Raw genomic sequence first — 13,904 nt, 5'->3', positions numbered from 1 at the left:
CACTGCTGAAATTTGAGGCAACCTGCTTGAACCCGGTGCCTTCTGCATGCCAAGCAAGCACTCCTCCCCTGAGCTACAGCCCCTCCCAGTTTCCTTGGAACAAGCGGTTGCATTGCACCCTGCGGATTTGCACACACACCCAAAAAAACCCCCACATCTTTTCCTGTCAGCTCAGAGTGAGAAAATTGCCCCATCGGAAATTAGCTAAGAGCGTGAGCTGTCTCGGGATGGGCATGTGACTCTCCCACCACCTTTGGAACGGGTGCGCACAAACGCCTGGCTCGCAACATCCTGTCTCAACATCCAAGAGTCTCCGTGACTCAGCGACAATTGGAATTGCTAGCCGTGGAAGAGAAAAATTGCCGTATTTTTTGCTCTATAAGACTCACCTTTTCCCCTCCTTAAAAGTAAGGGGGAAAGTGTGTGCGTCTTATGGAGCGAATGCAGGCTGCGCAGCTATCCCAGAAGCCAGAACAGCAAGAGGGATAGCGGCTTTCACTGCGCAGCGATCTCTCTTGCTGCTCTGGCTTCTGAGATTCAGAATATTTTTTTTCTTGTTTTCCTCCTCCAAAAACTAGGTGCGTCTTGTGGTCTGGTGCGTCTTATAGAGATAAAAATATGGTGCTCTCTGCCACCACAATGGATGCCCCTCGGTTTGCTCTGTTGGGGGCAGGTACAGGGGGCAGATCCACTGCTTTCGTTCCCCTACACCTCTTCTGACACCACCAGATTACGCAACGCACAGCCTGGGGTGACCTCCTAGCCCCGTCCAAAACGGACAGCCGTTCAACATCTCTGTGCCTTTCCCTCTCAATACATTCCTCTATAAGCAGTTTCACTTTCTGTTCATTTCTCTCATTTCCCCAATCTACTGCAATTTTCAAAAATAAGAAACAAAAGATCATCGCAATTCAACTGTTGTACACGAACAGTTCTGCTAGCAGGTACACGTTTTCGCAATTTCCTCTGATGGGCTGCTTTCAGGGATATATGCGTTTTGCTTGCTCTCCCAACAATATATGCTCTTTTGGGGGGGCCCGCTGGTGGGTTGGGGAGCTCACATCGCAAAATTCAGGTGCAAATTCTGAAAGCGGGGGATCTAAAAAGAGACCCGCTGGATCCTGCATCCTTGTCCTCACAGATGCCCTAAACAAGAAGCCCCACAAGGATATGGGAGCCACCACCTTCTCCCACTCTAAGGTAGACTGCCTCTGTCATAGAGGCTCCATTATGCCTGCTTCTTGGGAGGAAAGCAATGACAAAACCTGGACAGCATCTTAAAAAGCAGAGACATCACCCTGCCGAGAAAGGTCCGTATAGTTAAAGCTATGGTTTTCCCAGTCGTGATGTATGGAAGTGAGAGCTGGACCATAAAGAAGGCTGATCGCCGAAGAATGGATGCTTTTGAATTCTGGTGCTGGAGGAGACTCTTGAGAGTCCCATGGACTGCAAGAAGATCAAACCTATCCATTCTGAAGGAAATCAGCCCTGAGTGCTCACTGGAAGGACGGATCCTGAAGCTGAGGCTCCAATACTTTGGCCACCTCATGAGAAGAGAAGACTCCCTGGAAAAGACCCTGATGTTGGGAAAGATGGAGGGCACAAGGAGAAGGGGACGGCAGAGGACAAGATGGTGGGACAGTGTTCTCGAAGCTATGAGTTTGACCAAACTGCGGGAGGCAGTGGAAGACAGGAGTGCCTGGCGTGCTCTGGTCCAGGGGGTCACGAAGAGTCGGACACGACTAAACGACTAAACAACAAAAATAACAACAAAATGAAACTAAGAAGAGCAGCTGGATCAGGCCCAAGAGGGCGCATCACAGCTCAGAATCCTGTCCTCACCGTGACCAAAAAGATGTCTCTTTTAAGACCCACATGTACCAGCTATCGAAGAACGACAGATGAAGATGATGGACTATATGGAACATGCCGAACTGACCGGGAGACTCCGAGATCAGAGAGAAGAGACGGTGGAAGAAGATTGGAAGAAGTTTAAAGAATATTTGGAAAAAAATATGTTAATATTTAAATCTTAGAATAGCTTTGGAAGCGGATATAGGCTGGAGGGTTAGAAGATACAGTGGTGCCTCGCAAGACGAAATTAATTCGTTCCGCAAGTCTCTTCGTCTTGCGAGTTTTTCGTCTTGCGATGCACGGTTTCCCATAGGAATGCATTGAAAATCAATTAATGCGTTCCTAGGGAAACCGCCTTCAGACCAGGTCCGGGGACAGTCTGTCCCCGGACCTCTTCTGAAGGCTGGGGGGGGGGACAAGGGCTTTTCTTCCCACCCCCAGCATTTTAAAAAACCCCAGGACAGCGGAGGACTTCTCCGCTGTCCGGGCGATCTTAAAATGCTGGCGGGCGGCATTTTAAAATCGCCCCGGACAGCGGAGGACTTCTCCGCTGTCCGGGGCGATTTAAAAGCCCCTGGGAAGGCAGGCAGGGGGGACAAAGACTTTCGCCCCCCGCCCGCCTTCAGAAGGTGTTCCCACCCCCCCCGCCCCGCTTCGGAACAGCGTTTTAAAATGCTGGGGGTCGGGAGCGAAGCGTTCGCTTCCGACCCCCAGCATTTTAAAATCTCCCCGGGACACGGAGATTTTAAAATGCTGGGGGTCGGCAGCGAACGCTCCCGACCCCCAGCATTTTAAAATCTCCCCGGGACAGCAGAGACTTCTCTGCTGTCCCGGGGAGATTTTAAAATGCTGGGGGTCGGCAGCGAACGCTTCGCTCCCGCCCGCCAGCATTTTAAGATCGCCCGGGGCAGGCGGGGGGGGAAGGCAGGCGGGGGGGAGCAAAGACTTTTGCCCCCCGCCGGCCTTCAGAAGAGGTCCTCTTCTGAAGGCCGGCTGTGGGCGAAAGTCTTTGCTCCCGACCGCCAGCATTTCCCTATGGGCTTTCGTCTTGCGATGCAAGCCCATAGGGAAATTCGTCTTGCGAAGCGCCTCCAAAACAGAAAACCCTTTCGTCTTGCGGGTTTTCCGTCTTGCGAGGCATTCGTCTTGCGGGGTACCACTGTAGTGTATTTTAGTATTATTTGTAAGGGATAATATGTGAAGATTTAAATGGTAAAAGTAAGTGTGATTAAAAAATGGTTAAAAATTATGATACACTGGTACCTCGGGTTAAGTACTTAATTCGTTCCAGAGGTCTGTTCTTAACCTGAAACTGTTCTTAACCTGAAGCACCACTTTAGCTAATGGGGCCTCCTGCTGCTGCCGTGCCGCCGGAGCACGATTTCTGTTCTCATCCTGAAGCAAAGTTCTTAATCCGAGGTACTATTTCTGGATTAGCGGAGTCTGTAACCTGAAACGTCTGTAACCCGAGGTACCACTGTATATGTAAACTGCTAAAGATGAGGTAAAATGAAAATCAGATAGGGGGGACTTGGGCAAGCTCACTTAACAATGTTTAGAAAAAAGAAGGGTAAGACGAGAATTTGTTTGCATTGTTTGTTTTTCTGTATGTGTTGTTTATTAGTGTTAATAATAATAATAATAATAATTTTTTATTTATACCCTGCCCATCTGGCTGGGCTTCCCCAGCCACTCTGGGCGGCTTCCAAAAAATATTAAAATACTGTAATACATCAAACATTAAAAGCTTCCCTAAACAGGGCTGCCTTCAGATGTCTTCTAAAAGTCTGGTAGTTGTTGTTCTCTTTGACATCTGGTGGGAGGGCATTCCACAGGGAGGGTGCCATTATAAAATGAATACAAAATTTTGTATTCATTATAAAATGAATACCAAATTTTGAAAGAAGAAACAAAGACCCACATGCCATCAGCAGCTGAGGAACTGCGGCTAGTGACCATGGATAGCCTTGGTCCTTCGTGAATGTGGTCTGATCCTTTTTAAAAGCTCTCCGAGTTGCCGGGCGTCCCTGGTTCCTGTGGCAGTGAGTTCCGCCGCTCTGCGACGCACTGTGCAAATAAGACAGCTGCCTTTTTTTGCTTCTTGCTTTCAGAAGACAGCTGCCTTCTGCTTCTCCGCAAACGGAGCACAAACCAGATCCCTGCCGCTCATTTAAAAACCGCAGGCGAAATCTCGTTTCTGCCTCAGCTTCTTCTGCAAAGCCAGCTCCTCTGCCGGCGCCGCAGCCCAAATTGCTGATAGTCAGCATTTTAAGAGAGTTTGCATTTGGGTTTTTCTCTTCGGTTGACCTCTGGGCTGGAGGGAAGTGTTTTGGAGGAAGTATGGACTTCCTACTTCGGAGTTAAGGTCTGCTGACACCTCTCTTCCACTTTCTAAATCAGGTTCTCACAAAACTTGGCCCTCCAGCTGTATTCTGACTACAGTTCCCATCATCCCTGACCACTGGTCCTGCTAGCTAGGGGTGATGGGAGTTGTAGTCCCATCAAAAGCTGGAGACCCAAGTTTGGAAAACCGAACCTATGGGCGAGTTTGCAAGCCATGTTTTGACCAGAATGGAGAAGTTCCTGGGAGTTGAGTCAAGAGGAAAATAGACAAAACCAGGGAGACAGTTCCCTAGGACACTGTCCCCCCCCCCCCCAGATTCAAACCCCCTGGATGTGACCTTGGGGGCCTCCCAGGTGGAAGCTTTGTCATTGTTTAGTCGTTTAGTCGTGTCCGCCTCTTGGTGACCCCACAGACCAGAACACGCCAGGCACTCCTGTCTTCCACTGCCTCCCGCAGTTTGGTCAAACTCATGCTGGTAGCTTTGAGAACACTGTCCCACCATCTCATCCTCTGTCGTCCCCTTCTCCTTGTGCCCTCCATCTTTCCCAACATCAGGGTCTTTTCCAGGGAGTCTTCTCTTCTCATGAGGTGGCCAAAGTCTTGGAGCCTCAGCTTCCGGATCTGTCCTTCCAGTGAGCACTCAGGGCTGATTTCCTTCAGAATGGATCGGTTTGATCTTCTTGCAGTCCATGGGACTCTCAAGAGTCTCCTCCAGAACCAGAATTCAAAAGCATCCATTCTTCGGCGATCAGCCTTCTTTATGGTCCAGCTCTCCCTTCCATACATCACTACTGGGAAAACCATAGCTTTAACTATACGGACCTTTGTTGGCAAGGTGATGTCTCTGCTTTTTAAGCTGCTGTCTAGGTTTGTCATTGCTTTTCTCCCAAGAAGCAGGCGTCTTTTAATTTTGTGGCTGCTGTCACCATCTGCAGTGATCATGGAGCCCAAGAAAGTAAAATCTCTCACTGCCTGCGAAAATGCTTTTTAAAAATAGTTTAAAAAATATATTGAATTTGCCATTAAGCCCGCTATCGCCATCCGCTTTCTGTTTTTATGTGACGTTTGCAAAATTGAAACATTCAGCAATAAATTAACTTATTTTTTGAAATCGTTTTCATTTGGTTTTTCAAATAAAAAATTATAACTATACCAGATGCGCATCCGTATAGAGAGATTTCTCTGAATCTCGAGACCCTTCCATGGGTCTTTGCAACTGTGTATTATTTCATAATCTATGTTTCGTACCTGTCTGTATTATCCAAAGTGGTTGTTACATTACAAGAAATGTTAAAATCCTGCTAATGTTTTATTGCTGTTTTGCAGCTTTGACCTGTTGCAGGAGCTTAGCAAGACCTTAGCAGAGCATAAGCAGAGTTCCAGAAAACAATCAGCTGCAGGCAGGATGGACGAAGCAGGAACAAGACGCTGCTACTAGTAACTTGGTTACTTAAGAGTAAACAAGTTGGGATTTTTGACTATGTGCCATTCTGTGCAGCTTCACACAGAGTCAATCATCCCAACATGCTTTTCATCAGCAGTGGTCTCCTAAATAAATAAATAAATAAATTATTATTTATACTCCGCCCATCTGGCTGGGTTTCCCCAGCCACTCTGGGCGGCTTCCAACAAAACACTAAAATACAATAACCTATTAAACATTAAAAGCTTCCCTAAACAGGGCTGCCTTCAGATGTCTTCTAAAAGTTTGGTAGGTATTTGTCTCTTTGACATCTGGTGGGAGGGTGTTCCACAGGGAGGGCGCCACCACCGAGAAGGCCCTCTGCCTGCTTCCCTGTAACTTGGCTTCTCGCAGGGAGGGAACTGCCAGAAGGCCCTCGGCGCTGGACCTCAGTGTCTGGGCAGAACGATGGGGGTGGAGACGCTCCTTCAGGTGTACTGGGCCGAGGCCGTTTAGGGCTTTAGAGGTCAGCCCCAACACTTTGAATTGTGCTCGGAAATGTCCTGGGAGCCAATGTAGGTCTTTCAAGACCAGAGTTATGTGGTCTCGACGGCCGCTCCCAGTCCCCAGTCTAGCTGCCGCATTCTGGATTAGTTGTAGTTTCCGGGTCACCTTCAAAGGTAGCCCCACGTAGAGCGCATGGCAGTAGTCCAAGCGGGAGATAACTAGATCATACACCACTCTGGCGAGTATATATATAAAAAATTCCCCATTCTTCCTTAAGGTTTTCAGGAACCAAGAAGGCAAAAATAAAACCATTTTTTAAAAGAAAAAGCTTACCTGCTTGTCGACGGCTTGCTGGCCCGCCGTTTGCCTTGCCTGGTTCCGGCCCCGTGGTCGATGTTTTCGTAGTTGGCGTGGCAGCCGTGGCCGCCTTCGCCCTGCGGGCCGGTGTGGCTGATGTACCGCGGTTGCCCGTGCACCCCTTCGGACACAGAGGAGGTCCTCTTGTTCTGGCTGATGGCAGCTGCCCCCTTCCTCCGGATCAGGAAATAAGCTAGTCCGGCGAGGAGGACCACAGCCACGATGGGCACCACGATGGCAGCATAGAGCGAACCGGGCATGCCTTGGCACTGTTGGGCGTGGAAGTCGCTCACGTTTCGGGCCTGGCCCTCCGAGGTAAAGCAGTGGCAGTCGGTGTCACCGGAGCAGTTTTGGCAATAGGACAGGACGCTCTCGGACACGGGGCATTGGCAATCCACAGCGAGTTTCCCCAGGCAGCCGTGGAACGCTTCGGTTGGCACCCAGCGGAGGTCGTTTTTCTCCAGCCACAGCTCCTGCAGCCCGGACGCATTGGCGAAGAACTGGGCAGGCAGCTCCCTCAGGCCGATGTTCGACAGGCGGAGCTTCTTCACTTTGGCGGCGCAGCTCAGGAAACCGTCCGGCAAGCTTCGGAGGTCGTTCCCAGACAAGTCCAGCTCTTCCACCCGGGGCCCCAAAGTGGCGTCGTCAGGGATTTCAAGGATTCCGCAGCCGGCGAGTGCCAGCGTATCCGCAGAGTCCCGGAAGAACCGGGCCAGATTCTCCGGCGGGTGGGTTTGGTTGGGCAGAGGGCAGTTGGGGTACACGGGCCGGGCGAGGAGGCAGAAGATGGCGGTCGCCAGGAGACTCCACATCCTGCGGAGACACGATTTGGAAAGGGAGAGGGGGCTGCGGTGAATGTGGGGAAGGAAAGGTTGGCAAGGGGTCCCGTTGGCAGTGAAGACCCCTTCCCATCACTCCCTGATCGGGCCCAAGCGTGGAGACAACTTGGGTCAGTTCCTGCTTCACACATCTTAGCTGCATCACGGAAGATACCATATTTTTTGCTCTATAAGACGCACCTGACCATAAGACGCACCTAGTTTTTAGAGAAGGAAAACAAGAAAACAAATATTCTGAACGAAACAGCGGATGTATGATTTTTGTGGTTCATGCTGTGGCCATAGACGTGGTTTGACGGTGAGTTTGGGGTAGCCCAATGCAAAAATCCTGAGGATCCATGTGGATCCGTGCTTTGTAACCGCGTTTTTGTGCCATTGCGGCCCCATACAACAGTGGGTGCATGGGTTTTTTGGTACAGGCTGTAGCCATGGACATGCTATGTGATCTGATGGTGAATTTGGGGTGACCTAATGCAAAATTCCTGAGGATCCATTGGCTTTTAGCTCCCTCAGGTTACATATGCTTCAGGTTACAGACTCGCTAACCCAGAAATAATACCTTGGGTTAAGAACTTTGCTTCAGGATGAGAACAGAAATCGTGTTCCGGTGGCGCGGCAGCAGCAGGAGGCCCCATTAGCTAAAGTGCTGCTTCAGGTTAAGGACAGTTTCAGGTTAAGTACAGACCTCCAGAACGAATTAAGTACTTAACCCGAGGTACCACTGTATTGAAAGATTTTCGGCAGAAGGTAACTGAAACCGTCCACAGAACCGTACGGAACAGCCTTACATTTACAGAGCAAAATATCCTCTTGAATTGTATGCCCAGCACGTGGAACCTTACGAAAAGGACGATACAAATGGACTCTCCGTGTCTTTAACCCAGGCATAGGCAACCTTCGGCCCTCCAGATGTTTTAGGACTACAACTCCCATGATCCCTAGCTAATAGGACCAGTGGTCAGGGATGATGGAAATTGTAGTCCAAAACATCTGGAGGGCCGGCAGATGGAGATGATGGAGTTTTCGGAGCTAGCCGACCTAACCGGAAGAGTCCGCGACCAGAAGGAGGAGTATAAGGAAGAATGGACAAAATTTAATTAATTTATTTAAACATGTAAAATTAAATTAATTGGAAATAGCTTGCAGGTATTTAATTGGTTTAGGATTTTATATAAGTTAAGTGATGAATCAATATGTTTAATTTTAAAATTAAAGGATATAAGGATGTTAATGTTCAAGTGAAATTTCATAAGAGCTTTGATTTAGAAAACCGTTAAAAGGAAGTGTATGGAAATTCAACCAAGGGGAAGCGAGGAAGTCACTTAGCAATGTTAATAAGTGTGATTTCAATAAGGTTATGATCTATGCTTGTTTGTTTATCTGTTTGTTTTGTTTATAATTTTGTGAAAATTAATTTTTAAAAATTAAAAAAAAATAAAATATCTGGAGGGACGAAGGTTGTCTATGCCTGCCTTAACCACGGCCCAAAAGGCTGATCATGTTGAATTGGGAAAATAAAAATGCGGCTCCCTTCTATGACTGGATCGAATACTTATACAAACATACAACATATGAACAACATATAAAGTAAAGGTAAAGGGACCCCTGACCATTAGGTCCAGTCGTGGCCGACTCTGGGGTTGCGGTGCTCATCTCGCTTTATTGACTGAGGGAGCCGGCGTACAGCTTCCGGGTCATGTGGCCAGCAGGACTAAGCCGCTTCTGGCGAACCAGAGCAGCGCACGGAAACGCCATTTACCTTCCTGCCGGAGTGGTACCTACTGATCTACTTGCACTTTGACGTGCTTTCAAACTGCTAGGTTGGCAGGAGCAGGGACCGAGCAACAGGAGCTCACCCCGTCATGGGGATTCGAACCACTGAACTTCTGATCGGCAAGTGGCTAACACCCCAGAGGACAGGATCACACTTCAAAACGACCTTGACAGATTAGAGAACTGGGCCAAAACAAACAAGATGAATTTTAACAGGGAGAAATGTAAAGTATTGCACTTGGGCAAAAAAAATGAGAGGCACAAATACAAGATGGGTGACACCTGGCTTGAGAGCAGTACATGTGAAAAGGATCTAGGAGTCTTGGTTGACCACAAACTTGACATGAGCCAACAGTGTGACGCGGCAGCTAAAAAAGCCAATGCAATTCTGGGCTGCATCAATAGGAGTATAGCATCTAGATCAAGGGAAGTAATAGTGCCACTGTATTCTGCTCTGGTCAGACCTCACCTGGAGTACTGTGTCCAGTTCTGGGCACCACAGTTCAAGAAGGACACTGACAAACTGGAACGTGTCCAGAGGAGGGCAACCAAAATGGTCAAAGGCCTGGAAACGATGCCTTATGAGGAACGGCTAAGGGAGCTGGGCATGTTTAGCCTGGAGAAGAGGAGGTTAAGGGGTGATATGATAGCCATGTTCAAATATAGAAAAGGATGTCACATAGAGGAGGGAGAAAGGTTGTTTTCTGCTGCTCCAGAGAAGCGGACACGGAGCAATGGATCCAAACTACAAGAAAGAAGATTCCACCTAAACATTAGGAAGAACTTCCTGACAGTAAGAGCTGTTTGACAGTGGAATTTGCTGCCAAGGAGTGTGGTGGAGTCTCCTTCTTTGGAGGTCTTTAAGCAGAGGCTTGACAACCATATGTCAGGAGTGCTCTGATGGTGTTTCCTGCTTGGCAGGGGGTTGGACTCGATGGCCCTTGTGGTCTCTTCCAGCTCTATGATTCTATGATTCTAAGTCCTAGGTTCTGTCGTTTAACCCACAGCGCCACCCGCGTCCCTGAACAACAGATAAACATGGACAAATTCAACGATACTTGGAATCCATTCTTACAAAGGCTGTAATAGGTTAACATCTGGGGAAGTGCAATTAGCAACCTTGTAAAATAAAAATTAATAATAATAGTAATAAACAACTCCCGGAAGCCTTGGCGTGAGGCCGGGGCCAATGGGAGATGCGTCTAGCAATCACAGGAGAGCCTGACATTTGCTGCCTGCGATGAGGACCTGTTACAGGAAGGTGTATCTCATACTCTTAAGGCAGTGGTGGGTGCTGGATTTGGCCCTCAAACTCCTCTCCCTGGCCCTTGAATCTCTCTCCAGGCTACGCCCATCCCTGGCGCTGCTGAAAGACTGATAAGACAGAGTCCTCTGTTTGCACCAGCGCGAAGTAAAAGTCCCTCTCTGTTCTGCCTTGGTCAGACCACACCTGGAATACTGTGTCCAGTTCTGTGCGCCCCATTTTAAGAAGGGTACGGACAAGCAGGAAAGCGTGCAGAGGAGGGTGGCCAAGGGTCAGGAAACCAAGCCTGATGAGGAACGGTTGAAGGAGCTGCGTATGTTTCTCCCAGGAAAGAGGAGATATGAGAGCCCTTTTCAAATATCTCAAGGGCTGTCACACGGAAGAGGAAGCAAGCTTGTTTGCTCCTGCTCTGGAGGGCAGGACTCGAACCCAGGACTCTCCTTCCTTGGAGGTTTTTAAGCAGACGTCGGACGGCCGTCTGCCACGGATGCTTTAAGCTGAGATTCCTGCCCTACAGCAAGCTGGAGTACGATTCTATGATTCTGTGGTTATTCGGGTTCATGAGGACTAGGGCCTTGGGACGCCTTCATGGGAAGGATCACAGCTCATCCTTTGCACGTGAGAAGTCCTGGGTTCGAATCCTGACACCTCTAGGTCCTGGCTGGGGGTGCCCATCCACCGCCGCCAAGCTGGGAAACCCGGGAGAGCAGTTGCCGGTCCGTGCCGACCACACTGACCCAAATGGCCCGACTCAACAGCTCACATGTTGACAGTTTCAGCACTGACCCCCCCAACTCCCTCCAGGGCAGAGAGGCCCTCAATTCTGTGCTTAGCGCCCCCTCAACCAACCCCCAAAACAGCCCAGCCCTACCTGCTTCCTGCAGAGATCTCAGACGTCTGCCTTCTGCCTCGGGACTCTTGACATCGCTTGTGGGGAGGGAAAAAGGAGAAGCTTAACTTCCCTCTTTGTGGGGGGGGGGGCGGGAGGCAGGAGAGGAAATACTAGCAGAAAGGAAAGTTTGCTCTGGGGAAACCTTGCCTTGCTCAACCCGCCAAGTCAGGCAGTGTTCAGACACCCTCCAAGAATTGGGGGGTTTCGGTTTCGGGGGTTCTTAGCCCAAGGGGCCAGGATGGGAGCTGGTGGTCCAAGAGGCGGAGTCTGTTCAATAGAGGGGAGGAGCTAAGGTGGAGTATTTTAAATTGTAAAACAGAAAATTATATATATATATATATATATATATATATATATATACACACACACACACACACACACAAAATATACCGTATTTTTCGCTCTATAAGACGCAGCAGCCCACAAGACGCACCTAGTTTTTGGAGGAGGAAAACAAGAAGAAAAATATCTGAATCTCAGAAGCCAGAACAGCAAGAGGTATCGCTGCGCAGTGAAAGCAGCAATCCCTCTTGCTGTTCTGGCTTCTGGGATAGCTGCGCAGCCTGCATTCGCACCATAAGACGCACACACATTTCCCCTTACTTTTTAGGAGGGGAAAAGTGAGTCTTATACAGCAAAAAATACGGTATATACACACGAGCGCAAAATACAGTCTGAAGCTCAACATCAAAAAAACAAAGATCATGGCCACTGCTCCCATCACCTCCTGGCAAATAGAAGGGGAAGAAATGGAGGCAGTGAGAGATTTTACTTTCTTGGCTCCATGATCACTGCAGATGGTGACAGCAGCCACGAAATTAAAAGACGCCTGCTTCTTGGGAGAAAAGCAATGACAAACCTAGACAGCATCTTAAAAAGCAGAGATATCACCTTGCTGACAAAGGTCCGTATAGTTAAAGCTATGGTTTTCCCAGTAGTGATGTATGGAAGTGAGAGCTGGACCATAAAGAAGGCTGAGGCCGAAGAATGGATGCTTTTGAATTCTGGTGGTGGAGGAGACTCTTGAGAGTCCCATGGACTGCAAGAAGATCAAACCGATCCATTCTGAAGGAAATCAGCCCTGAGGGCTCACTGGAAGGACAGATCCTGAAGCTGAGGCTCCAATACTTTGGCCACCTCATGAGAAGAGAAGACTCCCTGGAGAAGACCCTGATGTCGGGAAAGATGGAGGGCACAAGGAGAAGGGGACGACAGAGGACGAGATGGTGGGACAGTGTTCTCGAAGCTACCAGCATGAGTTTGACCAAACTGCGGGGGGCAGTGGAAGACAGGAGGGCCTGGCATGCTCTGGTCCAGGGGGCCACGAAGAGTCGGACACAACTAAACGACAAAACAACAACAACATATATATATATATACAAAAAAGAGATGGCATAAAGGAGGTTTTGCACATCGGTTCCCGAGATCAGGGAACTGTTTTATTCGTTTCGATCCAAGCGGTTGTAACCAAAAATTGCCCTTTTCCCTTATGGGGTATCCAAGAGCCCATATAGAGTCCTTACATAGGTTCCCTATTGGTAGGAGAGAATAACAGAGGCCAACCAGAGAATATTGAGAAGCAAAGCTGCTCTATTAAGCCTGATCTTTATTAAAGCTGTTGCAACCGGATGCTCCCCTTACCCGCAGGAAAGGAGGAGGAACCCAGAACAATGGCGCGCAAGGCCTTATAAAGACTTTTGAAATTGCCACCCTGTAGATCAAGACCACCCCCAGAAACATCATACATACATCACAGAAGGGGTGTAACCTAAGACCATCCCTCAGATACATTACACCTACATCACAGAAAAGGCGGTCTAAACAGAAATTTGAATGTTGTTTTTCTCCTGTCCTTGTTTATCTCCTGTCTGGCAGGTTACTTGATTGGATTGCCTGGGGAACCTGGCCAGTCTTTTGTAATGATAAATACTTAGTTCCTGGGCCAGGTCACAGGCTCACACCCTAGTCATATCTTAAAGGTGCCCTTAAGACAGGATTTATGAGGAAAGCGACAATGGGGAAGTTTCCCACTTTGACATTGCAGAGAAAACATTTGCTCAGTTTAGGAATCAAAATGGTTCCATGTCGGTCTTCCTGTGCTGATCTATGTACAGTGGTACCTCGGGTTAGGCTTAATTCGTTCCGGAGGTCCGTTCTTAACCTGAAACTGTTCTTAACCTGAAGCACCACTTTAGCTAATGGGGCCTCCCGCTGCCGCCGCGCCGCCGGAGCCTGATTTCTGTTCTCATCCTGAAGCAAAGTTCTTAACCTGAAGCACTATTTCTGGGTTAGTGGAGTCTGTAACCTGAAGCGTATGTAACCCGAGGTACCACTGTACGTGCTTGGTTGGTACACTTATGAACATTACCATATATCTAAGACCTCAAAATTCCGATCACAAAGCGGACGCCATTTGGAAGCAGTATGGCAGACTGGGTCAACTGGAACAGATTTTAACCGCTGGTTTCAAAATTGTGTGGGTTTTTTACTTCTTCTTCAAATTCCTAAGAATCGGGGGCACTTTCTACATTGCCAAGGACAGGATGAAATTGCTCTTGGGATCCCTTCGAACTCTACAATTCTGTGAGAGAGTTTGTGAGAAAGTGAATGAGGGGAAAGCTTGATATTGAGGCCGCGATGTCTCCCGTAGCTATTTATATTTATTTGTCGTA

At 48.6% G+C, this 13,904-nt stretch overlaps 1 protein-coding gene across 1 annotated transcript in view; it reads right to left on the bottom strand.

The window, feature by feature from the left end:
• Positions 1–11,305, bottom strand: part of LRRC25 (leucine rich repeat containing 25) — a 13,510-nt gene extending 2,205 nt beyond the window's left edge. Inside the window, exons 1-2 of the mRNA XM_080989151.1 lie at positions 11,212–11,305; positions 6,441–7,277 (exon numbers count right to left, since the gene is read on the bottom strand). Coding sequence (XP_080845277.1) covers positions 6,441–7,276 — 836 coding nt within the window. The 5' untranslated portion in view covers position 7,277; positions 11,212–11,305. The remainder of the gene's footprint in view (positions 1–6,440; positions 7,278–11,211) is intronic.
• Between the last annotated feature and the right edge of the window lie 2,599 nt (positions 11,306–13,904).

This window comes from Podarcis pityusensis, assembly GCF_964106645.2.
Source record: "Podarcis pityusensis genome assembly, chromosome: 18".
Classification (NCBI taxonomy): domain Eukaryota; kingdom Metazoa; phylum Chordata; class Lepidosauria; order Squamata; family Lacertidae; genus Podarcis; species Podarcis pityusensis.
Note: the sequence above shows the minus strand (reverse complement) of the source record. Positions and strands in the feature narration are given on the sequence as shown.